The 25,105-nt window shown below is 52.7% G+C and overlaps 1 protein-coding gene across 1 annotated transcript in view; it reads left to right on the top strand.

Annotated features, from left to right (window-relative positions):
* Window positions 1–12,860: 12,860 nt before the first annotated feature.
* Window positions 12,861–25,105, top strand: part of CRIP3 (cysteine rich protein 3) — a gene marked incomplete in the record, with an annotated part of 13,400 nt that continues 1,155 nt past the window's right edge. Inside the window, 2 exon segments of the mRNA XM_073628665.1 lie at window positions 12,861–13,024; window positions 20,178–20,272. Coding sequence (XP_073484766.1) covers window positions 12,982–13,024; window positions 20,178–20,272 — 138 coding nt within the window.

Genomic DNA, 25,105 nt, shown 5'->3' with positions numbered 1-25,105 from the left:
GTGGTCAGGAAGGATTATTCTCTGTGAGGGAGAACATGATGGACCTGAGTCTCTATTAGCCCATTTGCTGACAACGACATGCCCCCCCAATGGCATTAAAATAGGTAAAACAATATCCAGAACCTGGCTGTAATGTAGAAGTGAGATGGATATCAGGAAAGCCGCCCAATCATCTCTACAAAGCATAGGTGTGCGCAGCCTATTGCATTAGGGTCTGCACTCCTAAGCTCAAACACAGATAGGGAAGAGGCCGGTAAATTACATACCGGTATTTACCGGCCCCTTCCCGCACTCATCCTAAAACATCTCCACAGTAACAGCCATCGGGAAAGGAGAGGAGGGATGCCGGAAGCACTGTGGGAGGAAAGGGGGGGGCAGTAGGGTATATCTGTGCTGCACAGGGTGATTAGGGTGTGGCTGGGCACACCTGGCACACCCTGTGCGCACGCCTATGCTACAAAGTGACAATGTGTGGGTCCCCTGCTCCCTAACCCAACACCGTAGCATTCCCCTGCTCTCCTGCAGCAAGAACGAGCCTGGGACCAGCACAAATTGCTCAGGATGACCAGCAGAGGAAGATCACTGAAAATCTATTGGAGACAACCTTCCATGGAGTGAACCTGGATGCAGTTAGCTCTGAGCACTTCCGGGTTCAGCTGTGTCAAAACCAGGACACCAGGGTAAATTAGCAGATCAAGAAAGGGCTTTTCAGCCCCCTTGAGGAAGCAATACATTTTGGGCGTGTGTAGCGATCACCCCCCAAAAGCAGCCTGCTGTTTTGCCCCAGGTTCTTCTCGCAAACTAGTGCAGCAGCAGCCAGGCATGCAGCAAAAGTCACTCTTCTGGCTCAATAAACAGTCTAGGGGTATCTTTTTGATGTCCTATTGAAAGTTGAACTTGGATAAAATGCAGGGAAGCTGTGGGGTACTCCAGTAGCACAATGTAGTAACACAAGGACACTCCTCACTTTGTCAAAGCTTCTTAGAATGGTCCCTGTAGCAACAACTAAAGGACTGAGCAACACTGAGATACCATAGGAAATGTACCGATTCAAGCAAGTTCTGGCACTAATGCACAAGGGATAGTAGCAGCACACAGACACTATGATCTTACACTCAGGACTTTACTCAAAATGTCCCTGAATACTTGGATGCCTCCTTCTAATATCAGCCAGACATCACCTCTACAAAATCCCCTGCTCAACAACCCAACACTGTACCACTCCTCTGCCTTCCTGCAGCAACAAGGAGCCTAGGACCGCCACAAATTGCTCAGATAACTGAAAATCTATTGGAGAAACCCTTCCATGGAGTGAACATGGATGCAATTAGCTCTGAGCACTTTCAGGTTCAGCTCTGTCAAAACCTGGGCACTCTAACCAGGGTAAATTGTCAGCCTACTTGAGGAAGCAATACATTTTGCTGTTTTGCCCCAGGTCCTTTTCGCAAACTACTGCAGCGGCAGTCAGGCACACAGCAATAGTCACTCTTCTGGCTCAATGAGCAGTCTAGGGCAGGGGTCTCCAAACTATGGCCCTCCAGTTGTTCAGGAACTACTATTCCCATCATGCCTAGTCATGTCTGTGAATGCCAGAGTTTTACAATGCCTCATGGGATGTGTAGTTCCGCAACAGCTAGAGGGCTGTAGTTTGGAGATCCCTGGTCTAGGGGTATCTTTTTGATGCCTTATTGAAAGCTGAACTTGGATGAGGTTCCTACACTCATGTAGGATCCTACACTCTGTAGGGTCTGTACTCAAAATGTCCCTGGATACTTGGATGCCTCCTTCTAATATCAGCCAGACATTTCTCCAGTGCACTCCCCAGACCAGATCCTCAGTGAAATCCCTTAATCAGTTCCAATAAATTTCAGCGGACCAGACCCCCCCCAGCTCTTAGTATAGCTGGAACCTTGATGAGCACATGTATAAGTACAGCTGTACTACCCAGAGGAGCAGCAGGCTGGAAAATTCTCCTCCTGGACAAGAACTGGGCTGCCTCAGGCCCCGAGATTATTTATGCACTCCTCAGCCACCTAATGGACATCCTCCCCCAAGGATTGGCTGAGACAACATAAATATTCTGGCTTTGGGTCTCTCCCTTACAGCCTACTACATGTGCTACATGTGTTTGGGCACAGGGGAGGTACAGGTGTAGCGTACAGCCCGCTGCCAGCAACCTGTTAAAATCAATGACAGGCTAAAATACACAGTGGCTGGATGCTCTTCTATGCAATACTCACATTTGAGGCTGTATGCAATCAAGGAAGTGTGCCCTGAGTGTGGGAATTCTGTGTTCTGGGCATTAGTCCATGAGCGTATAAAGCCTTAAATGCAAGGACAGCCTCCAGCATATTTCAGCCTGTCACTGATTTTGACAGACTGCATGTTGCACTCGTTCCTACCTTGCACCCAAAGAACCCATATTTGTTCAATGTATGGGCCAAACCACCCTTGTGCATTATCCCTAAGAAAAAGTCATGACAGATATGTGAATCCAATACACACTAGACTCTCTTTCTATGAATATCCACTTGTCGTTGGAATGACTTTATATAATATGCAGTAATGCAGCACGTTCGCAATGTTATCATCCTAATGACGTGTCTTATCTGAGAATTCCGGACAATACAGCCAAAGGAATTCTAGCGATAGCAGCCTGACCTGCGCAGGCTCTGGAGTTATCTCATGTTCTTCTGTATGGAGGGGGGGGGGTCAGTCTGTGGCGGTCTCCAGCGTTGGAAGATTCCACATTTGGTCTGACGGTTAATGTCTTGGCGTCATTTACCAATCTAGATTATTACATCTTGTTACTACTTTTAGGTTATTGTTGGTATTGGGACGGGGCTGGTCTGACAATATATACACTATATTGTCAAAAGTATTGGGACACCTGTCTTTACACGCACATGAACTTTAAGGGCATCCCAGTCTTAGTCCGTAGGGTTCAATATTGAGTTGACTCACCCTTTGCAGCTATAACAGCTTCAACTCTTCTGGGAAGGCCGTCCACAAGGTTTAGGAGTGTGTCTATGGGAATGTTTGACTAGTCTTCCAGAAGCGCATTTGTGAGGTCAGGCACTGATGTTGGACGAGAAGGCCTGGCTCGCAGTCTCCTCTCTAATAAATCCCAAAGGTTTTCTATCGGGTTGAGGTCAGGACTCTGTGCAGGCCAGTCAAGTTCCTCCACCCCAAACTCGTTCGGTTCCAGTGAAAGGAACTCTTAAGGCATACCAAGACATTTTGGACAATTTTAGGCTCCCAACTTTGTGGGTTCAGTTTGGGGATGGCCCTTTCCTGTTCCAACATGACTGCGCAAGAGTGCACAAAGTAAGGTGTGAACGAGTGCTAAATTATATGAAGGGTGCCAGTTAGGGATGAAGCACACTTTCCCACTGCGGTACGTTACTACAAAGCTAGTTCATGCATATTAGGTGCATTACCATATTACAGTTATATTCATTTTGAATGTCACCCCAATGCATTAAAGTGATTATAAATGATTATCTTGTAAAACAACCCATTCAGTTTAAAATGGAAATGAAAAGCAAAACATTTGCCACATTTTCTCCCATGCTTGCCTTCAGGACTACTCCAGAGCCTCTCCCATCCTCTGGAACTCCTTGCCCCGGTATGCCCAATCAGCCCCTAACCTGTCCACCTTTAGGAGATCCCTGAAAACTCACTTATTCAGAGAAGCCTATCCCGACCCCCACTTAACAACTGTCCCCAAGCCACCCCCCTATCACATTATTCCCCGCACCCATTACCTTTTGTACCACCACCCCCTCCCTTTAGAATGTAAGCTCTACGAACCGGGCCCCTCTGTCCCTTCTGTATTGAACTGTACTGTAATTGTGCTGTCCTGTATCCCCCCCAGTCCTGCAGCCGCTGTGCTCCCCATCCTGTGGTCTCTGTATCCCCCCCCCCAGTCCTGCAGCCCCTGTGCTCCCCACCCTGTGGTCTCTGTATCCCCCCAGTCCTGCAGCCCCTGTGCCCCCCACCCTGTGGTCCCTGTATCCCCCCAGTCCTGCAGCCCCTGTACCCCCCATCCTGTGTGGTCTCTGTATCCCCCCAGTCCTGCAGCCCCTGTGCTCCCCATCCTGTGGTCTCTGTATCCCCCCCCCCAGTCCTGCAGCCCCTGTGCCCCCCACCCTGTGGTCTCTGTATCCCCCCAGTCCTGCAGCCCCTGTGCCCCCCATGCTGTGTGGTCTCTGTATCCCCCCAGTCCTGCAGTCCCTGTGCTCCCCATCCTGTGGTCTCTGTATCCCCCCCAGTCCTGCAGTCCCTGTGCTCCCCATCCTGTGGTCTCTGTATCCCCCAGTCCTGCAGCCCCTGTGCTCCCCATCCTGTGGTCTCTGTATCCCCCCAGTCCTGCAGCCCCTGTGCTCCCCATCCTGTGGTCTCTGTATCCCCCCAGCCCTGCAGCCCCTGTGCCCCCCATCCTGTGGTCTCTGTATCCCCCCCAGTCCTGCAGCCCCTGTGCCCCCCACCCTGTGGTCTCTGTGCCCCCCCAATTTGGCTGTCTCTGTATCCCCCCAGTCCTGCAGCCCCTGTGCTCCCCATCCTGTGGTCTCTGTATCCCCCCAGTCCTGCAGCCCCTGTGCCCCCCACCCTGTGGTCTCTGTGCCCCCCCCCAATTTGGCTGTCTCTGTATCCCCCAGTCCTGCAGCCCCTGTGCCCCCCACCCTGTGGTCTCTGTGCCCCCCCCAATTTGGCTGTCTCTGTATCCCCCCAGTCCTGCAGCCCCTGTGCCCTCCATCCTGTGGTCTCTGTATCCCCCCAGTCCTGCAGCCCCTGTGCCCTCCATCCTGTGGTCTCTGTATCCCCCCTCAGCCCTGCAGCATCTGTGCACCTCTCCCTCCCCGGAGTCTCCGTGTCCCTTTGTTTCCCAGCACACAGTGCCAGCCCCTCTTCTGTGCCAGTCTCCTCTCCGCACGGCCTTCTCTCAGCCCCCCCCCCCCCTCCTTCTGTTTTCATTCCCAGCTTCTTCTGATTGTCTCTTTTTTCTCCTCTACGTTTCCAGATTGATTTTTTTTTTTTTTTTTTATTCCATCGTATTCACTCAATGGATCGTGTCAGTGATAGTCTTTTGCACCCACAAATGATATTTTCGGCTGTTGGTGGGTATTTGTGGGCTGATTGACCCCGTCCGCTTCTGATACCATTCGAAGGAATTTTCCACCCCATTCCCCCCATCACAGGTCCGGGCTCCATCTCCACCCACCGGAACATGGAAATGTCAGTTTTGGGTGGACTGACCTTTTAAAAGTGAACTAGTCATGGCCGGGCTTAGGAAAGAATGAGACTATTCAGTCTTAACCCCGTCACTGCCAGGAGCTGCACCTAATTCTGGACTTCAGATGGCTCAACCATCGATTTTAACCGCTTCAATATGGGGCACTTTCACCCCTTCCTGCCCAGGCCTAATTTTCACCGATCATTCATTACACAGGCAGAACGGCAGTCTGCCTATGTAAACAAGGCAGATTGCCATTCTGTCAGAAGGGAAGGTATTGATCCTGTGTTCTTGCAAAGCAGGAACATGGATCAATGCCTTCCCCTAGTCAAAGCACCTCCCCCACAGTTAGAAAGAACAGCCTAGGCACACAGTCAAACCTTTGATCGCCCCTGATATTAACCCCCTTCCCAGCCAGTGTCATTAGTACAGTGACAGTGCATATTTTTTAGCACTGATCACTGTATTAGTGTCACTGGTCCCCAAAAATTATCAAAAAGTGTCAGTTAGTGTCCGATTTGTCAGCCTCAATATCGCAATCTCCCTATAAGTCGCTGATTGCCTGCCATTACTAGTAAAAAAACATAAATAAATAAAAATATCCTATAGTTTGTAGATGCTATAACTTTTGCGCAAACCAATCAATATACACTTTTTTTTTACCAAAAATATGCAACAGAATACAGATTGGCCTAAATTCATGAAGAAATTCAATTTTTTTTTGGATATGTTTTATAGCAGAAAGTAAAAAAAAAAAACATTATATTATTTATATATATATATATATATATATATATATATAAAATTATAAATAATTATAATAATATATATATATATATATATATATATATATATATATATATATATATATATATATATATATATTTATTTTATTTTTTTTTTATTTATTTTTTTTTTGTCTGTGTTTTTTTGTTTATAGTGCAAACAAAAACAAAAACTCAACTCAGAGGTTATCAAATACCATCAAAAGAAAGCTCTATTTGTGGGGGAAAAAAGGACAAAAATTGTATTTGGGCACAGTGCCGCATGACCGCGCAATTATCAGTTAAAGTAACGCAGTGCCGTATTGCAAAAAATGGCCTGGTCACGAAGGGGGGGGGGTAAATCTTCTGGAGGTCAAGTGATTAATCACCACTGGGGTTTTTATTTTTTGCTAAACAAAAAAAAAAAAACAAAAAAAAAAAAAAGTTTTCTTTGTTTCTGTTGTAAAATTTTGCAAATAAGTAATTTTTGCTTTACAAATGCAGCAAATTAGAAATTGGTTGAAAGGTTTAGCACTGGGAAACACCTTTTGAAAGATAAAAAGTTCATTTTTTATACAACTATATAGATCAGACCAAAATGAGGGACAAATGAGGAGGAAAGAGGGACAGAGGGGCTTTGTTCCAAATCAGGGACAGATGGGAGCTATGTAGAAGTGTGCTGCTGCCGGTCTGTAGACGACATGGCGGAGACACAAGGACTCCACCTGGTTGGATGTGAGATGACCTGCAGTTCTCACCCCATTGCTGGTGTGTGAGGACAGGTGTGGGAAACATGGCCATAGAATATGAAGGTGATGAATGTAAGAATAGTCCTGTACTATAAGAAAGCTCACACTCCACTGCTCCAGGTAACAATTCTTCCTTCGGTGATGCGGGACACTGCATCCAGTTCCAGGACTCAGATATCAGAGGCTTTGTGATCCATGCCATTACCATTACTGAACCTCCTTTGTCCCATGTAAAGGTCAATGCTCTCCAGAGATGCTGTCCTGGGAAACTCCCGCCTCATTCCACAATTCTGTTGTAGCTGCAGAATATCTCTGTATGGAATTACGAAAAGCCAAACTAACAGAGAACTGGCTGGGCTGACTGGTCACACCGTCTATCTACTGTCCCTCAAAGCTGCGTTATCAGCCACAGACCCATCTGATGCAGAACACAAACACATGGGAGGCTAATTAGAAAATTCCAATCAGGTGAATACAAATTGTCCTGAGCTGGAAGGGAGGACACATAAACATCTCTGTTTGGGTAACGCTGTGCATTCACAAAGTGAGCTGAGCATCATCGGGGCAAAGTTCTTAAACCATGCAGGCCAGGTGACAGCGTTCTGCCTGAAAAAATCTATCAACAGCGTGCCATGAAACAGTGTGCCTTTCCCATACAGAGCCATAGAAAAGTGTACATTCCCCATACAGAGCCATGGAAAAGTGTACCTTCCCATACAGAGCCATGGAACAGTGTGCCTTCCCCATACAGAGTCATGGAACAGTGTGCCTTCCCCATACAGAGTCATGGAACAGTGTGCCTTCCCCATACAGAGTCATGGAACAGTGTGCCTTCCCCATACAGAGTCATGGAACAGTGTGCCTTCCCCATACAGAGTCATGGAACAGTGTGCCTTCCCCATACAGAGTCATGGAACAGTGTGCCTTCCCCATACAGAGTCATGGAACAGTGTGCCTTCCCCATACAGAGTCATGGAACAGTGTGCCTTCCCCATAGTGAGCCATGGACTAGTGTGCCTTCCCTCTTACAGAGCCATGGAACAGTGTGCTTTCCCCATACAGAGCCATGGAACAGTGTGCCTTCCCCATACAGAGCCATGGAACAGTGTGCCTTCCCCATACAGAGCCATGGAACAGTGTGCTTTCCCCATACAGAGCCATGGAACAGTGTGCTTTCCCCATACAGAGCCATGGAACAGTGTGCTTTCCCCATACAGAGCCATGGAACAGTGTGCTTTCCCCATACAGAGCCATGGAACAGTGTGCTTTCCCCATACAGAGCCATGGAACAGTGTGCTTTCCCCATACAGAGCCATGGAACAGTGTGCTTTCCCCATACAGAGCCATGGAACAGTGTGCTTTCCCCATACAGAGCCATGGAACAGTGTGCTTTCCCCATACAGAGCCATGGAACAGTGTGCTTTCCCCATACAGAGCCATGGAACAGTGTGCTTTCCCCATACAGAGCCATGGAACAGTGTGCTTTCCCCATACAGAGCCATGGAACAGTGTGCTTTCCCCATACAGAGCCATGGAACAGTGTGCTTTCCCCATACAGAGCCATGGAACAGTGTGCTTTCCCCATACAGAGCCATGGAACAGTGTGCTTTCCCCATACAGAGCCATGGAACAGTGTGCTTTCCCCATACAGAGCCATGGAACAGTGTGCTTTCCCCATACAGAGCCATGGAACAGTGTGCCTTCCCCATACAGAGCCATGGAATGGTATGCCTTCCCCATACAGACCCATGAAACAGTGTGCCTTCCCCATACAGAGCCATGGAACAATGTGCCTTCCTTGTACAGAATCGTAGAACAATGTGCTTTCCCTGTGCAGGGCCAGAATACTGTGCCTTCACCATTCAGAGCCATGAAACAGTGTGCCTTACCTATACAAGGCCGTGGGGGGGGGGGTTGTTTTCCCTGCATACAGTCACAGAACGGGGTGCCTTCCCCAAACAGGGCCTTGGAACCTGTGCCTTTCCTGTACAGAGTCATAGAATGGCGTGCCTTCCCCATACAGGGCATGTCACTTCCTGTCCCATTATCAAACAGGAAGTGAGAGGAAATTCCTGCAAATTAAGGGAATTCCTTGGGGATCCCCAGTTCACCAGAACTAATGTCCCCATTGGAAGATTTCCCCTCTATTACTTTTCTGAGGACAACCTAAAATTTGGAATTTTCTTTTACTTCCAATGATAATAGTAAGCAGGACAATTAGGACAAATTTCCTTAATGGGGACATGGACAGGTGTTCTAAACCCTTTCCACTCTGGCTGAAAATTGGACTTTGATGGAGTTGAGACCCAAGCACAGATCCAGGTCTCTGGAGAATCTCTAGCATCTGAGCAAGCTCAGGTTGTAGCAAATACAGAATGCCTGCTGCTGACCGAGACAAAAATATCCTGGATTTATTGGTAAGTGATGCTTTTCAGGCTCTAAGCAAGTCACGGCATCTTCTTAGGTTCTCTAATTTTCACCTGTCAACATATAAACCCTTGGTGCCCAACCTGACACCCTTTGACACTTGTCATGCAACCCATTGGTGCCCCTGCACACAGAGTTTTGGCGCTTCCTCAAGCCATTGAAGAAAAATATTTTTTAGACTGATTTCTTGTAGTTAGAGAGTTTGGTTTATTTTTTCACGCTGTCTTACTTTTGTCTCTGCTGTCCACCCGTTTCCTCTTTTTGTGTGTTTTTTCCTCTGATCTTTTATAATGGAGCTTCCTGAGAGAATACCAAATGCGGGACAAGCAGCTTTTCAAAGGGGGTTGTATGGAGCATGAATGTGGAAGTATTGATTGATAAAGCAGTCTCATGTGATGTTTCTTTAGTCTACAGCTGCCTCCTGAAACATGCCCCCAGTCTCCAACATCTTCTGTAGAAGGTTTTCCATCTCTGATAGTCTCACTGCAATCTCTAACCATTACCTGTAGCTTTTCTTCAGTATCTGTCCCTCTTCTGCAGATTGTAGGCAATCTCTATCCATCTCTTCTAGTGTGTTTGCAGTCTCTGACCATCTCCTGTACCATATAGGTGGTCTCTGTCCATCTCTTGTAGCATGTCTGCAGTCTCTGATCATCTCCTATACCATGCAGGTGGTCTCTGCCCATCTATTGTAGCATGTCTGCAGTCTCTGACCATCTCCTGTACCATGTAGGTGGTCTCTGTCCATCTCTTGTAGCATGTCTGCAGTCCCTGTTCATCTCCTGTAGTATGTAGGCAGTCCTTATCCATCTCTTCTAGCATGTCTGCAGTCTCTGACCATCTCCTGTACCATGCAGGTGGTCTCTGCCCATCTCTTCTAGCATGTCTGCAGTCTCTAACCATCTCCTGTACCATGTAGGTGATCTCTGTCCATCTCTTGTAGCATATCTGCAGTCTCTGACCATCTCCTGTACCATGTAGGTGATCTCTGTCCATCTCTTGTAGCATGTCTGCAGTCTCTGACCATCTCCTGTACCATGTAGGTGGTCTCTGTCCATCTCTTGTAGCATGTCTGAAGTTTTTGACCATCTCCTGTACCATGTAGGTGGTCTCTGTCCATCTCTTGTAGCATGTCTGCAGTCCCTGATCATCTCCTGCAGTATGTAGGCAGTCCTTACCCATCTCATCTAGCATGTCTGCCAGTGGTGGCCGCTCCATTAGGAGCGATGGGGTGCCACCCCCCCAATCCATGCGTCCAGCCCCTAATCTATATGCAAGGTGCCAGACGCATGGATTTCTAAGGGTTTTTTTTTTTTTTGGAAGCACATGATTAGAGCTTGAGGCTCTAATTGGCTTCAAAAAAGGATGAGTCTACCCAGTCGTGTGACAATAGCAAATTAAAATTCACTATTGTCTTCATGATTCTCCTCCCGGCCAATCAGGAAGCGGGTCCTGAGACCCGGTTGGCTGTGAGGAGAAGCGACTGTAGTGGCTGGTATCGGGGGAGGATGTACGTGGAGATCCGGGTGATCCGGAGATGGCCGTCCTCATCGGAGGGAGTGATCTCGCTTTGCATTGCCGCGAACACCGGAACCCGACCGTGTGAGTACCACCCACGGGGGAGGGTGGTAGATGGGTGCTGGATGGGTGGTTCGTTTAACAAAACCACCGCCCCCTCCGCTGGGACACCAGCTGCCACTAGTGTCTGCAGTCTCTAACCATCTCTTGCAGCATGTCAGCAGTCTATTCACATTTCTTATATCATGCCAGCAGTCTCTTCACGTCTCTTATATCATGTCAACAGTCTCTTCACATTTCTTGTATCATGTCAGCAGTCTCTTCACATCTCTTGTATCATGTCAGCAGTCTCTTCAGGTCTCTTGTATCATGTCAGCAGTCTCTTCACATCTCCTGTATCATGTCAGCAGTCTCTTCACATCTCCTGTATCATGTCAGCAGTCTCTTCAGGTCTCTTGTATCATGTCAGCAGTCTCTTCACATCTCTTGTATCATGTCAGCAGTCTCTTCACATCTCTTGTATCATGTCAGCAGTCTCTTCACATCTCTTGTATCATGTCAGCAGTCTCTTCATGTCTCTTGTATCATGTCAGCAGTCTCTTCAGGTCTCTTGTATCATGCCAGCAGTCTCTTCAGGTCTCTTGTATCATGTCAGCAGTCTCTTCACATCTCTTGTATCATGTCAGCAGTCTCTTCAGGTCTCTTGTATCATGTCAGCAGTCTCTTGAGGTCTCTTGTATCATGTCAGCAGTCTCTTCACATCTCTTGTATCATGTCAGCAGTCTCTTCAGATCTCTTGTATCATGTCAGCAGTCTCTTCAGGTCTCTTGTATCATGTCAGCAGTCTCTTCAGGTCTCTTGTATCATGTCAGCAGTCTCTTCAGGTCTCTTGTATCATGTCAGCAGTCTCTTGAGATCTCTTGTATCATGTCAGCAGTCTCTTCGCATCTCTTGTATCATGTCAGCAGTCTCTTCAGATCTCTTGTATCATGTCAGCAGTCTCTTCAGATCTCTTGTATCATGTCAGCAGTCTCTTCACATCTCTTGTATCATGTCAGCAGTCTCTTCAGGTCTCTTGTATCGTGTCAGCAGTCTCTTGAGATCTCTTGTATCATGTCAGCAGTCTCTTCACATCTCTTGTATCATGTCAGCAGTCTCTTCAGATCTCTTGTATCATGTCAGCAGTCTCTTCAGGTCTCTTGTATCATGTCAGCAGTCTCTTCAGGTCTCTTGTATCATGTCAGCAGTCTCTTCTTGTCTCTTGTATCATGTCAGCAGTCTCTTCACATCTCTTGTATCATGTCAGCAGTCTCTGACGATCTCTTTATCATGTCAGCAGTCTCTTCACATCTCTTGTATCATGTCAGCAGTCTCTTCAGGTCTCTTGTATCATGTCAGCAGTCTCTTCAGGTCTCTTGTATCATGTCAGCAGTCTCCTGAGATCTCTTGTATCATGTCAGCAGTCTCTTCACATCTCTTGTATCATGTCAGCAGTCTCTTCAGGTCTCTTGTATCATGTCAGCAGTCTCTTCTGGTCTCTTTTATCATGTCAGCAGTCTCTTCACATCTCTTGTATCATGTCAGCAGTCTCTGACGATCTCTTGTATCATGTCAGCAGTCTCTGACGATCTCTTGTATCATGTCAGCAGTCTCTGACGATCTCTTGTATCATGTCAGCAGTCTCTTCACATCTCTTGTATCATGTCAGCAGTCTCTTCACATCTCTTGTATCATGTCAGCAATCTCTTCAGGTCTCTTGTAGTATGTGTGCAATCTCTAAGCAGAAAAACGTGATATTCTATTGTGCTTTTGTGCAAAAAAAAAAAAATATTAAAGTGTATTTTTTCCTAAAAAAATTTTCTTTTAAAAATGGCTGTTCAGATATCATGAGACATAAAAATTGCAACAACCACAATTTTATTCTCCAGGCTCTCTGCTTTCAAGGCAACCACATGTTTAGGGGAGAATAATAGATTTGGCAGGATCAACAGGTAATAATAAGGGGGGGGGGAGGAGGGGAGTCCAGAAATTCAAAATCGGCTGCTGTGTCAATGCCGCTGACAGTCTGACAGGGGGGCGGGGCCAGCTACCGGACAGGCGGGGTCTCTCGGTTGGGGGCGGGTCCTTTCTGCAAGAAACCCTTGACTTGGCTGGGAAGGAATGAGTATGAGGGGCGGGGTCTCGGTGCGGAGATGGGCGGGGTCTCGGTGCAGGGATGCTACGCGGGAGCTTCGTTCCCATCATTTATTGTCAGGTGATCTGAGGAGGCGGCTGTGCGATCCGTACAATGAGCTCCCAGTGTCCCCGGTGCCAGAAGACCGTCTACTTCGGTGAGTCCGAGATAACCCCCATCATCTCCTCCATTGGGTGTGTGTGTGATATAACCCCCATCATCTCCTCCATTGGGTGTGTGTGTGATATAACCCCCATCATCTCCTCCATTGGGTGTGTGTGTGATATAACCCCCATCATCTCCTCCATTGGGTGTGTGTGTGATATAACCCCCATCATCTCCTCCATTGGGTGTGTGTGTGATATAACCCCCATCATCTCCTCCATTGGGTGTGTGTGTGATATAACCCCCATCATCTCCTCCCTCCACTGTGTATGTATGTGTGTGTGTGCTACAACCCTCACCATCCATCCCCTCTGCTTGATATAACCCCCATCATCCCCCCCCCCTCCACTGTGGGTCTGATATAACCCCCATCATTTTCCCCCTCCACTGTGTATGTGTGTGTGTGCTACAACCCTCACCATCCATCCCCTCTGCTTGATATAACCCCCATCATTTTCCCCCTCCACTGTGTGTGTTTGTCTCTGATATAACCCCCACTATTTCCTCCTATTGTGCTTCCTCTAATCCGCTCTGTTCATTCTCTGAAATGTTTCCATCCATATTCCTCCATCCTGCACAGTGATGATTGGGGACAGGTGGGGGGATGGGAATTGTCCAAGTGTGATTGTGATTTTCTATGTTATGGGGAACATCTAGAAATCCCAATTGGTGCCTGAGAACGCCTTTGTCTGGTCCCCCCCCCCCCCCAATAGTGGTGCTAGGCACTCCTGTTCTGTGGGCTCATAGCTGTATATCTTCAGTAGGCGATCATCTAAGGCACTGCTGTCTGACTGACAGTCCCCACCAGATTCAGCGTGGGATTGGGTGATATCACTCCTCTGCTGCTCTCTTCTCCTTGCTGGAGGGGAAACTGTACCTGATATTGAAGCTGAAGGATCAGGATGATAGTTGGGCAGCTACAGCCTTCAGGAGAAAGTCGGTGGTAGTGGTACCCATAGTTCTGTACCAAGTTAATGATCACCACTGGGCTTCCCTTCGAACAGGGCGATGGTTATCACTCATTCTAAGACACCCAGCAGGACCTGTCCTCATCACTCCCCTCATCACGCCCAGGGGGTCCTGTGCTCATCAGTCCCCTCATCACGCCCGGGGGGTCCTGTGCTCATCAGTCCCCTCATCACGCCCGGGGGGTCCTGTGCTCATCAGTCCCCTCATCACGCCCGGGGGGTCCTGTGCTCATCAGTCCCCTCATCACGCCCAGGGGGTCCTGTGCTCATCAGTCCCTCATCACGCCCAGGGGGTCCTGTGCTCATCAGTCCCCTCATCACGCCCGGGGGGTCCTGTGCTCATCAGTCCCCTCATCACGCCCGGGGGGTCCTGTGCTCATCAGTCCCCTCATCACGCCCGGGGGGTCCTGTGCTCATCAGTCCCCCTCATCACGCCCGGGGGGTCCTGTGCTCATCAGTCCCCTCATCACGCCCGGGGGGTCCTGTGCTCATCAGTCCCCTCATCACGCCCGGGGGGTCCTGTGCTCATCACTCCCCTCATCACGCCCGGGGGGTCCTGTCCTCATCTCCCGCCCGGAGGGACCTGTCCTCCTCACTCCCCTCATCACGCCCGGGGGGTCCTGTGCTCATCAGTCCCCTCATCACGCCCGGGGGGTCCTGTGCTCATCAGTCCCCTCATCACGCCCGGGGGGTCCTGTGCTCATCAGTCCCCTCATCACGCCCGGGGGGTCCTGTGCTCATCAGTCCCCTCATCACGCCCGGGGGGTCCTGTGCTCATCAGTCCCCTCATCACGCCCGGGGGGTCCTGTGCTCATCAGTCCCCTCATCACGCCCGGGGGGTCCTGTGCTCATCAGTCCCCTCATCACGCCCGGGGGGTCCTGTGCTCATCAGTCCCCTCATCACGCCCGGGGGGTCCTGTGCTCATCAGTCCCCTCATCACGCCCGGGGGGTCCTGTGCTCATCAGTCCCCTCATCACGCCCGGGGGGTCCTGTGCTCATCAGTCCCCTCATCACGCCCGGGGGGTCCTGTGCTCATCAGTCCCCTCATCACGCCCGGGGGGTCCTGTGCTCATCAGTCCCCTCATCACGCCCGGGGGGTCCTGTGCTCATCAGTCCCCTCATCACGCCCGGGGGGTCCTGTGCTCATCAGTCCCCTCATCACGCCCGGGGGGTCCTGGGCTCATCAGTCCCCTCATCACGCCCGGGGGGGTCCTGTCCTCATCTCCCGCCCGGGGGGGTCCTGTCCTCATCTCCCGCCCGGGGGGGTCCTGTCCTCATCTCCCGCCCGGGGGGGTCCTGTCCTCATCTCCCGCCCGGGGGGGTCCTGTCCTCATCTCCCGCCCGGAGGGACTTGTCCTCCTCACTCCCCTCATCACGCCCAGGGGGTCCTGTGCTCATCAGTCCCCTCATCACGCCCAGGGGGTCCTGTCCTCCTCACTCCCCTCATCACGCCCAGGGGGTCCTGTGCTCCTCACTCCCCTCATCACGCCCAGGGGGTCTGTGCTCCTCACTCCCCTCATCACGCCCAGGGGGTCCTGTGCTCCTCACTCCCCTCATCACGCCCAGGGGGTCCTGTGCTCATCAGTCCCCTCATCACGCCCAGGGGGTCCTGTGCTCATCAGTCCCCTCATCACGCCCGGGGGGTCCTGTGCTCATCAGTCCCCTCATCACGCCCGGGGGGTCCTGTGCTCATCAGTCCCCTCATCACGCCCGGGGGTCCTGTCCTCCTCACTCCCCTCATCACGCCCGGGGGTCCTGTCCTCATCAGTCCCCTCATCACGCCCGGGGGGTCCTGTGCTCATCAGTCCCCTCATCACGCCCGGGGGGTCCTGTGCTCATCAGTCCCCTCATCACGCCCGGGGGGTCCTGTGCTCATCAGTCCCCTCATCACGCCCGGGGGGTCCTGTGCTCATCAGTCCCCTCATCACGCCCGGGGGGTCCTGTGCTCATCAGTCCCCTCATCACGCCCGGGGGTCCTGTGCTCATCAGTCCCTCATCACGCCCGGGGGGTCCTGTGCTCATCAGTCCCCTCATCACGCCCGGGGGGTCCTGTGCTCATCAGTCCCCTCATCACGCCCGGGGGGTCCTGTGCTCATCAGTCCCCTCATCACGCCCGGGGGGTCCTGTGCTCATCAGTCCCTCATCACGCCCGGGGGTCCTGTGCTCATCAGTCCCCTCATCACGCCCGGGGGGTCCTGTGCTCATCAGTCCCCTCATCACGCCCGGGGGGTCCTGTGCTCATCAGTCCCCTCATCACGCCCGGGGGGTCCTGTGCTCATCAGTCCCCTCATCACGCCCGGGGGGTCCTGTGCTCATCAGTCCCCTCATCACGCCCGGGGGGTCCTGTGCTCATCAGTCCCCTCATCACGCCCGGGGGGGTCCTGTGCTCATCAGTCCCCTCATCACGCCCGGGGGGTCCTGTGCTCATCAGTCCCCTCATCACGCCCGGGGGGGTCCTGGGCTCATCAGTCCCCTCATCACGCCCGGGGGTCCTGGGCTCATCAGTCCCCTCATCACGCCCGGGGGTCCTGGGCTCATCAGTCCCCTCATCACGCCCGGGGGGTCCTGGGCTCATCAGTCCCCTCATCACGCCCGGGGGGTCCTGGGCTCATCAGTCCCCTCATCACGCCCGGGGGGGTCCTGTCCTCATCTCCCGCCCGGGGGGGTCCTGTCCTCATCTCCCGCCCGGGGGGGTCCTGTCCTCATCTCCCGCCCGGGGGGGTCCTGTCTCATCTCCCGCCCGGGGGGGTCCTGTCCTCATCTCCCGCCCGGGGGGGTCCTGTCCTCATCTCCCGCCCGGGGGGGTCCTGTCCTCATCTCCCGCCCGGGGGGGTCCTGTCCTCATCTCCCGCCCGGGGGGGTCCTGTCCTCCTCACTCCCTCATCACGCCCAGGGGGTCCTGTGCTCATCAGTCCCCTCATCACGCCCAGGGGGTCCTGTCCTCCTCACTCCCTCATCACGCCCAGGGGGTCCTGTGCTCCTCACTCCCTCATCACGCCCAGGGGGTCCTGTGCTCCTCACTCCCCTCATCACGCCCAGGGGGTCCTGTGCTCCTCACTCCCCTCATCACGCCCAGGGGGTCCTGTGCTCCTCACTCCCCTCATCACGCCCAGGGGGTCCTGTGCTCCTCACTCCCCTCATCACGCCCAGGGGGTCCTGTGCTCATCACTCCCCTCATCACGCCCAGGGGGGTCCTGTCCTCATCTCCCGCCCGGGGGGGTCCTGTCCTCATCTCCCGCCCGGGGGGTCCTGTCCTCATCTCCCGCCCGGGGGGGTCCTGTCCTCATCTCCCGCCCGGGGGGTCCTGTCCTCATCTCCCGCCCGGGGGGGTCCTGTCCTCATCTCCCGCCCGGAGGGACTTGTCCTCCTCACTCCCCTCATCACGCCAGGGGGTCCTGTGCTCATCACTCCCTCATCACGCCCAGGGGGGTCCTGTGCTCATCACTCCCCTCATCACGCCCAGGGGTCCTGTGCTCATCAGTCCCCCTCATCACGCCCAGGGGGTCCTGTCCTCCTCACTCCCCTCATCACGCCCAGGGGGTCCTGTGCTCATCACTCCCCTCATCACACCCAGGGGGTCCTGTGCTCATCACTCCCCTCATCACGCCCAGGGGGTCCTGTGCTCATCACTCCCTCATCACGCCCAGGGGGTCCTGTGCTCATCACTCCCTCATCACGCCCAGGGGGTCCTGTGCTCATCACTCCCCTCATCACGCCCGGGGGGTCCTGTCCTCATCTCACGCCCGGGGGGTCCTGTCCTCATCTCACGCCCGGGGGGACCTGTCCTCCTCACTCCCCTCATCACGCCCGGGGGGACCTGTCCTCCTCACTCCCCTCATCACGCCCGGGGGGACCTGTCCTCCTCACTCCCCTCATCACGCCCGGAGGACCTGTCCTCCTCACTCCCCTCATCACGCCCGGGGGGACCTGTCCTCCTCACTCCCCTCATCACGCCCGGGGGGACCTGTCCTCCTCACTCCCCTCATCACGCCCGGGGGACCTGTCCTCCTCACTCCCCTCATCACGCCCGGGGGGACCTGTCCTCCTCACTCCCCTCATCACGCCCGGGGGGACCTGTCCTCCTCACTCCCCTCATCACGCCCGGGGGGACCTGTCCTCCTCACTCCCCTCATCACGCCCGGGGGGACCTGTCCTCCTCACTCCCCTCATCACGCCCGGGGGACCTGTCCTCCTCACTCCCCTCATCACGCCCGGGGGGACCTGTCCTCCTCACTCCCCTCATCACGCCCGGGGGGACCTGTCCTCCTCACTCCCCTCATCACGCCCGGGGGGACCTGTCCTCCTCACTCCCCTCATCACGCCCGGGGGGACCTGTCCTCCTCACTCCCCTCATCACGCCCGGGGGGACCTGTCCTCCTCACTCCCCTCATCACGCCCGGGGGACCTGTCCTCCTCACTCCCTTCATCACGCCCGGGGGGACCTGTCCTCCTCACTCCCTTCATCACGCCCGGGGGGACCTGTCCTCCTCACTCCCCTCATCACGCCCGGGGGGACCTGTCCTCCTCACTCCCCTCATCACGCCCGGGGGGACCTGTCCTCCTCACTCCCCTCATCACGCCCGGGGGGACCTGTCCTCCTCACTCCCCTCATCACGCCCGGGGGACCTGTCCTCCTCACTCCCCTCATCACGCCCGGGGGGACCTGTCCTCCTCACTCCCTTCATCACGCCCGGGGGGACCTGTCCTCCTCACTCCCTTCATCACGCCCTGGCGTCCTGTCCTCCTCACTCCCCTCATCACGCCCGGGGGGACCTGTCCTCCTCACTCCCCTCATCACGCCCGGGGGACCTGTCCTCCTCACTCCCCTCATCACGCCCGGGGGGACCTTTCCTCCGTATATTGTTGGTGTCCTAGCAGTAGGAGAGTAGCTGCGTGTTCAGCTCTATGGTGTTGGCCACTACAGGGAGCAGACAGGACCCCTATGGTGTAGGTCTGGCGCACGTCGCGTACCACGGTGGGGTATTGTAGGTCTGGCGCACGCCATATACCGCAGTGGGGTATTGTAGTTCTGGCGCACGCCGCATACCGCGGTGGGGTATTGTAGGTCTGGCGCACGCCGTATACCGCGGTGGGGTATTGTAGTTCTGGCGCACGCCGCATACCGCGGTGGGGTATTGTAGTTCTGGCGCACGCCGCATACCGCGGTGGGGTATTGTAGGTCTGGCGCACGCCGCATACCGCGGTGGGGTATTGTAGGTCTGGCGCACGCCGTATACCGCGGTGGGGTATTGTAGGTCTGGCGCACGCCGTATACCGCGGTGGGGTATTGTAGGTCTGGCGCACGCCGTATACCGCGGTGGGGTATTGTAGGTCTGGCGCACGCCGTATACCGCGGTGGGGTATTGTAGGTCTGGCGCACGCCGTATACCGCGGTGGGGTATTGTAGGTCTGGCGCACGCCGTATACCGCGGTGGGGTATTGTAGGTCTGGCGCACGCCGCATACCGCGGTGGGGTATTGTAGGTCTGGCGCACGCCGCATACCGCGGTGGGGTATTGTAGGTCTGGCGCACGCCGCATACCGCGGTGGGGTATTGTAGGTCTGGCGCACGCCGCATACCGCGGTGGGGTATTGTAGGTCTGGCGCACGCCGCATACCGCGGTGGGGTATTGTAGGTCTGGCGCACGCCGCATACCGCGGTGGGGTATTGTAGGTCTGGCGCACGCCGCATACCGCGGTGGGGTATTGTAGGTCTGGCGCACGCCGCATACCGCGGTGGGGTATTGTAGGTCTGGCGCACGCCGCATACCGCGGTGGGGTATTGTAGGTCTGGCGCACGCCGCATACCGCGGTGGGGTATTGTAGGTCTGGCGCACGCCGCATACCGCGGTGGGGTATTGTAGGTCTGGCGCACGCCGCATACCGCGGTGGGGTATTGTAGGTCTGGCGCACGCCGCATACCATGGTGGGGTATTGTAGGTCTGGCGCACGCCGTATACCGCGGTGGGGTATTGTAGGTCTGGCGCACGCCGCATACCGCGGTGGGGTATTGTAGGTCTGGCGCACGCCGCATACCATGGTGGGGTATTGTAGGTCTGGCGCACGCCGTATACCGCGGTGGGGTATTGTAGGTCTGGCGCAGACTTTTTTTATTTTGTAGGTATGGCACCACGAAGAATAACGAGTCTGTGTTTTTTCTGTCTTTTTTTCTTGCAGCGGAGAAGGTCAGCTCTCTGGGGAAGAACTGGCACCGATTCTGTCTGAAATGTGAGATGTGTGGCAAAGTCCTCTCCTCCGGGGGACACGCCGAGGTGAGAACCGGATACTGAGACCTCCTGTTATCAGATCCATCACCAGATCTGCCCTGCATCCTCCAACCTCCTCTCTCTCTGCCATTCCCTACCACCTTCTACTACCTTCTATGCTGCTTGTTTCTTTCCTCCAGAGAGTCTCTTCACCTTCCTGTAATATCCTTTCTCCAGAGGGCCCCCCATTATCAGCGGTGTGGCTCTATTAATAGGGGTATGCGGTACACGGCACTCCAGTGCTGTCAGATTAGGAAGTGTCTGCAGACAATCATTAGACGCCTTGTAAAGCGTCGGACGTGCCGAGACCTGCCGGCCAGACAGACGCACATTGTACAGAAGCTGCACTGTTTTGACGACGGCGGTACCCACTCCCTCCATTCTCTGTGTCAGGAAATATTGTCCCTCCCCCCCTCAATGTTCTCTGTGTATGGCAGAAGCTCAGGGCTCTCATTCACCGTTCTCTGGGGGGGTCCCCTCCGCCGTTCTGTGTGTGGGGGATATTGAGGGTTTTATCCGCTGTTCTCTGGTAGGGAACATTAGGGGTCCCCTCCCTCATTTTCTGTATAAAGGAAACATTAGAGTCTGCTCTTCCATTCTGTGTCGGGGAAATATTGGGGTCCCCTCCCTCTTTCTATGTATGAGGGTAACATTGGGGTCTGCTCTACCTTTGTGTCAAAGGAATATTGGGTCCCTTTTGCTTTTCCCTGTATGGGGGTGATATCAGGGGTCCCCTCCCCTTGTTTTCTGTGTGTGGGGGAGGGTGAAAATATTGGGGGGGGGGTCCCCCTCACTTGTTTTCTGTGCTGGGGGGATATCGGTGGTCCCCCTCCCTTGTGTTTGAGAGAGAGAATGAATCAGGGTTCCCCCTGCCTTGTTTTCTATGTGTGCAGGGGGGGGGGGGGAGAGAATGTCGGGGGTCCCCATCGTTTTCTATGCATGGGGGGGGTGGGTGGGAGGAAGGAGAATATCAGGGGACCCCATCGTTTTCTATGCATGGGGGTGTGGGAGGAGGGAAAATATCAGGGGACCCCCTCATTTTCTATGGGGGGCGGTGGAAGGAGGGAGAATATCTGGGGGATCCCTCATTCTCCCTCTTCCCACCCCCCCATAGAAAACGAGGGGATCCCCCGATATTCTCCCTCCTTCCACCGCCCCCCCATAGAAAATGAGGGGATCCCCTGATATTCTCCCTCTTCCCACCCCCCCCCCATAGAAAACATCAGGGGATCCCCTCGTTGTCTATGGGGGGTGGGAGGAGGGAGAATATCAGGGGCCCCCGTTGTTTTCCATGGGGGGGGGGGGGCGGGAGTATTTCAGTGGACCCCCTCGTTTTCTATGGGGAGGTGGGAAGAGGGAGAATATCAGGGGACCCCGTTGTTTTCTATGGGGAGGTGGGAGAAGGGAGTATTTCAGGGGACCCCCTCGTTTTCTATGGGGGGGGTGGGAGGAGGGAGAATATCAGGGGACCCCCTCGTTTTCTATAGGAGGGAAAATATCAGGGGACCCCCTCGTTTTCTATAGGAGGGAAAATATCAGGGGACCCCGTTGTTTTCTATGGGGAGGTGGGAGAAGGGAGAATATCAGGGGACCCCGTTGTTTTCTATGGGGAGGTGGGAGAAGGGAGTATTTCAGGGGACCCCCTCGTTTTCTATGGGGGGGGTGGGAGGAGGGAAAATATCAGGGGACCCCCTCGTTTTCTATAGGAGGGAAAATATCAGGGGACCCCCTCGTTTTCTATGGGGGGGTGGGAGGAGGGAGAATATCAGGGGACCCCCTCGTTTTCTATGGGGGGGTGGGAGGAGGGAGAATATCAGGGGACCCCCTCGTTTTCTATAGGAGGGAGAATATCAGGGGACCCCCTCGTTTTCTATGGGGGGGTGGGAGGAGGTAGAATATCAGGGGACCCCGTTGTTTTCTATGGGGAGGTGGGAGAAGGGAGTATTTCAGGGGACCCCCTCGTTTTCTATGGGGGGGGGTGGGAGGAGGGAGAATATCAGGGGACCCCCTCGTTTTCTATAGGAGGGAAAATATCAGGGGACCCCCTCGTTTTCTATAGGAGGGAAAATATCAGGGGACCCCCTTGTTTTCTAGGGGGGGTGGGAGGAGGGAGAATATCAGGGGACCCCCTCATTTTCTATAGGAGGGAGAATATCAGGGGACCCCCTCGTTTTCTATGGGGGGGTGGGAGGAGGTAGAATATCAGGGGACCCCCTCGTTTTTTATGGGGGGGAGAATATCAGGGGACCCCCTCGTTTTCTATAGGAGGGAGAATATCAGGGGATCCCCTCGTTTTCTATAGGAGGGAGAATATCAGGGGACCCCCTCGTTTTCTATAGGAGGGAGAATATCAGGGGACCCCCTCGTTTTCTATGGGGGGGTGGGAGGAGGTAGAATATCAGGGGACCTCCTCGTTTTTTATGGGGGGGGAGAATATCAGGGGTCCCCCCTCCCTTGTTTTCTGTGTGCACGAGAGTGGGGCCCTCCCTTGTTTTCTGTATCTGTATTTCACAGATTTGCCTTATAGTGGTGATGGGGGTGTCTATTCTGGGGGGGGGGGTGGAAGGCACCCTATAATGATGCAGACTAGTCTGCTGAGCACAGGCTTGGTTGCCCCGTTGTCTGCTCGGTGACATGTAATGATCGGTAGATTCCCCCACTGATGGATACAATCTCTGGTTTCTAGTCTGGTTTTTTTCCTGTGACTCTGGAAATATCTCGGGGTCTGTGACCTCGGTGCAAAATCTCCAATAAAATATATACAAGTCATTCTCCTCCGTCGTTTCCTTTCCCCTTACAGGGGCCGTTTCCATGACTACAGAGTATCCTCTGTATAATGACAGTGTACACAGCCCGGGCATGGGGGGGGGGCAGGAAATTCCTCCGCTTGGCAGCTGCTCAATCTGACAATTGAAGGAGAAACCTTTAAAATAACTCCGCGCTCCTCCAGCTGCAGGAATGTGGGAAAATGTTTAACCGCTCAGCAGCCCAGAGAGAGGGGAGGGCTAAACCCAGAGGATGGACATGACCTTCACATTATGGCGGGTACTCAGTGTAACCTGCCTGGAAATGAAGTCACAGCAAGAAGATTCTTTGCATTTTTTTTCATACATTTATATAGCTCTGACATATTCCATAGCGCTGTACAGAGAACACTGAGACAGTCACGTCAGTCTCTGCACCAGAGGAGCTTACACTCTAATGTGCCTCCCCACTATTCTACATTTATTTACCTGTGACATAGTCCATATTGCTGTACAGAGAACAAGGAGCCAGTCCCATAAGCCACTGAACCAGAGGAGCTTACACTCTAATGTTCCTCCCGTTATTATATGTTTAGCTGTGACATGTTCTTTAGTGCTGTACAGAGAACACTGAGCCATTACATCAGTCTCTGTACCAGAGGAGCTTACGCTCTAATATCCACTCAACAGTCACACATTATTATACATTTTATATAGCTCTAGCATATACCACAGTGCTGTACAGAGAACACTGAGCCAGTCACATCGATCTCTGCACCAGAGGAGCTTACACTCTAAAGCAGTGTTTCTCAACTCCAGTCCTCAAGGCGCCCCAACAGGTCGTGTTTTCAGGGTTTCCCCTCGGATGAAACGGCTGTGGTAATTACTAAGGCAGTGAAACTGATCACATCACCTGTGCAAAATAATGGAGAGCCTGAAAACATTGCCTGTTGGGGGCGCCTTGAGGGCTGGAGTTGAGAAACACTGGTCTAATGTCCCCACCACAGTCACACACTATTATAAATGTATATAGCTCTGACATATACCCCTGTACCAGAGGAGCTTACACTCTAATGACAACCTCCCCACAGTCACATTAATATTATTATTATGAATGTGGTGGGGTGTCATTAGAGTGTAAGCTCTGCTGGTACAGAGACTAATGTGAGTGGTTCAGTGTTCTCTGTACAGCACTGCGGTATATGTCAGAGCTATGTAAATGTATATTAAAAATAGTGTGCGACTGTAGTGGGCATTAGAGTGTAAGCTCCTCTGGTGCAGAGACTGATGTGACTGTCTCAGTGTTCTCTGTACAGCGCTATGGAATATGTCAGAGCTATATGAATGTATAATAGTTGGGGGTTATTTACAAAAGGCAAATCCACTTTGCACTACAAGTGCACTTGGAAGTTCAGTCGCTGTAGATCTGAGAGGGACATGCAAGGAAAACAAAAAACAGCATTTTAGCTTGTACATGATTGGATGATAAAACCAGCAGAGCTTCCCCTCATTTCAGATCTTCCCCTCAGATTTACAGCGACTGCAATCCCAAGTGCAAAGTGGATTTGCCATTCGTAAATAACCCCCAATGTGTGACTGTTGAGTGGATATTAGAGTGTAAGCTCCTCTGGTACAGAGACTGATGTAATGGCTCAGTGTTCACTGTACAGCACTATGGAATATGTCACAGCTATATAAATGTATAATAATATTATTGTACATTTTATATAGCTCTGACATATACTACAGTGCTGTACAGAGAACACTGAGCCAGTCATATCAGTCTCTGGACCAGAAGAGCTTACACTCTAACCCCCCCCCCCCCCCACACACACACACACACACACACACACTCAGTCACTTATTATTATTATTATTATTATTATTATTATTATACATTTATACAGCTCTGGCATATACCGCAGTGATGTACAGGGAACACTGAGCCAATCACATCAATCTCTGCACCAGAAGAGCTTACACTCTGTCCCCCCGCCCCACAGTCACACACTATTATTAAAGTGACATTAAAGCTTCTTTTTTTTTTTTTTTTCTGTTTTAATAAAAACAAACAAAAGAACATGTTCATGTGTTT

Source organism: Aquarana catesbeiana, linkage group LG04 (genome assembly GCF_042186555.1).
Source record: "Aquarana catesbeiana isolate 2022-GZ linkage group LG04, ASM4218655v1, whole genome shotgun sequence".
In the NCBI taxonomy this organism is placed as follows: domain Eukaryota; kingdom Metazoa; phylum Chordata; class Amphibia; order Anura; family Ranidae; genus Aquarana; species Aquarana catesbeiana.
This window is presented reverse-complemented; position numbering and strand designations above follow the sequence as displayed.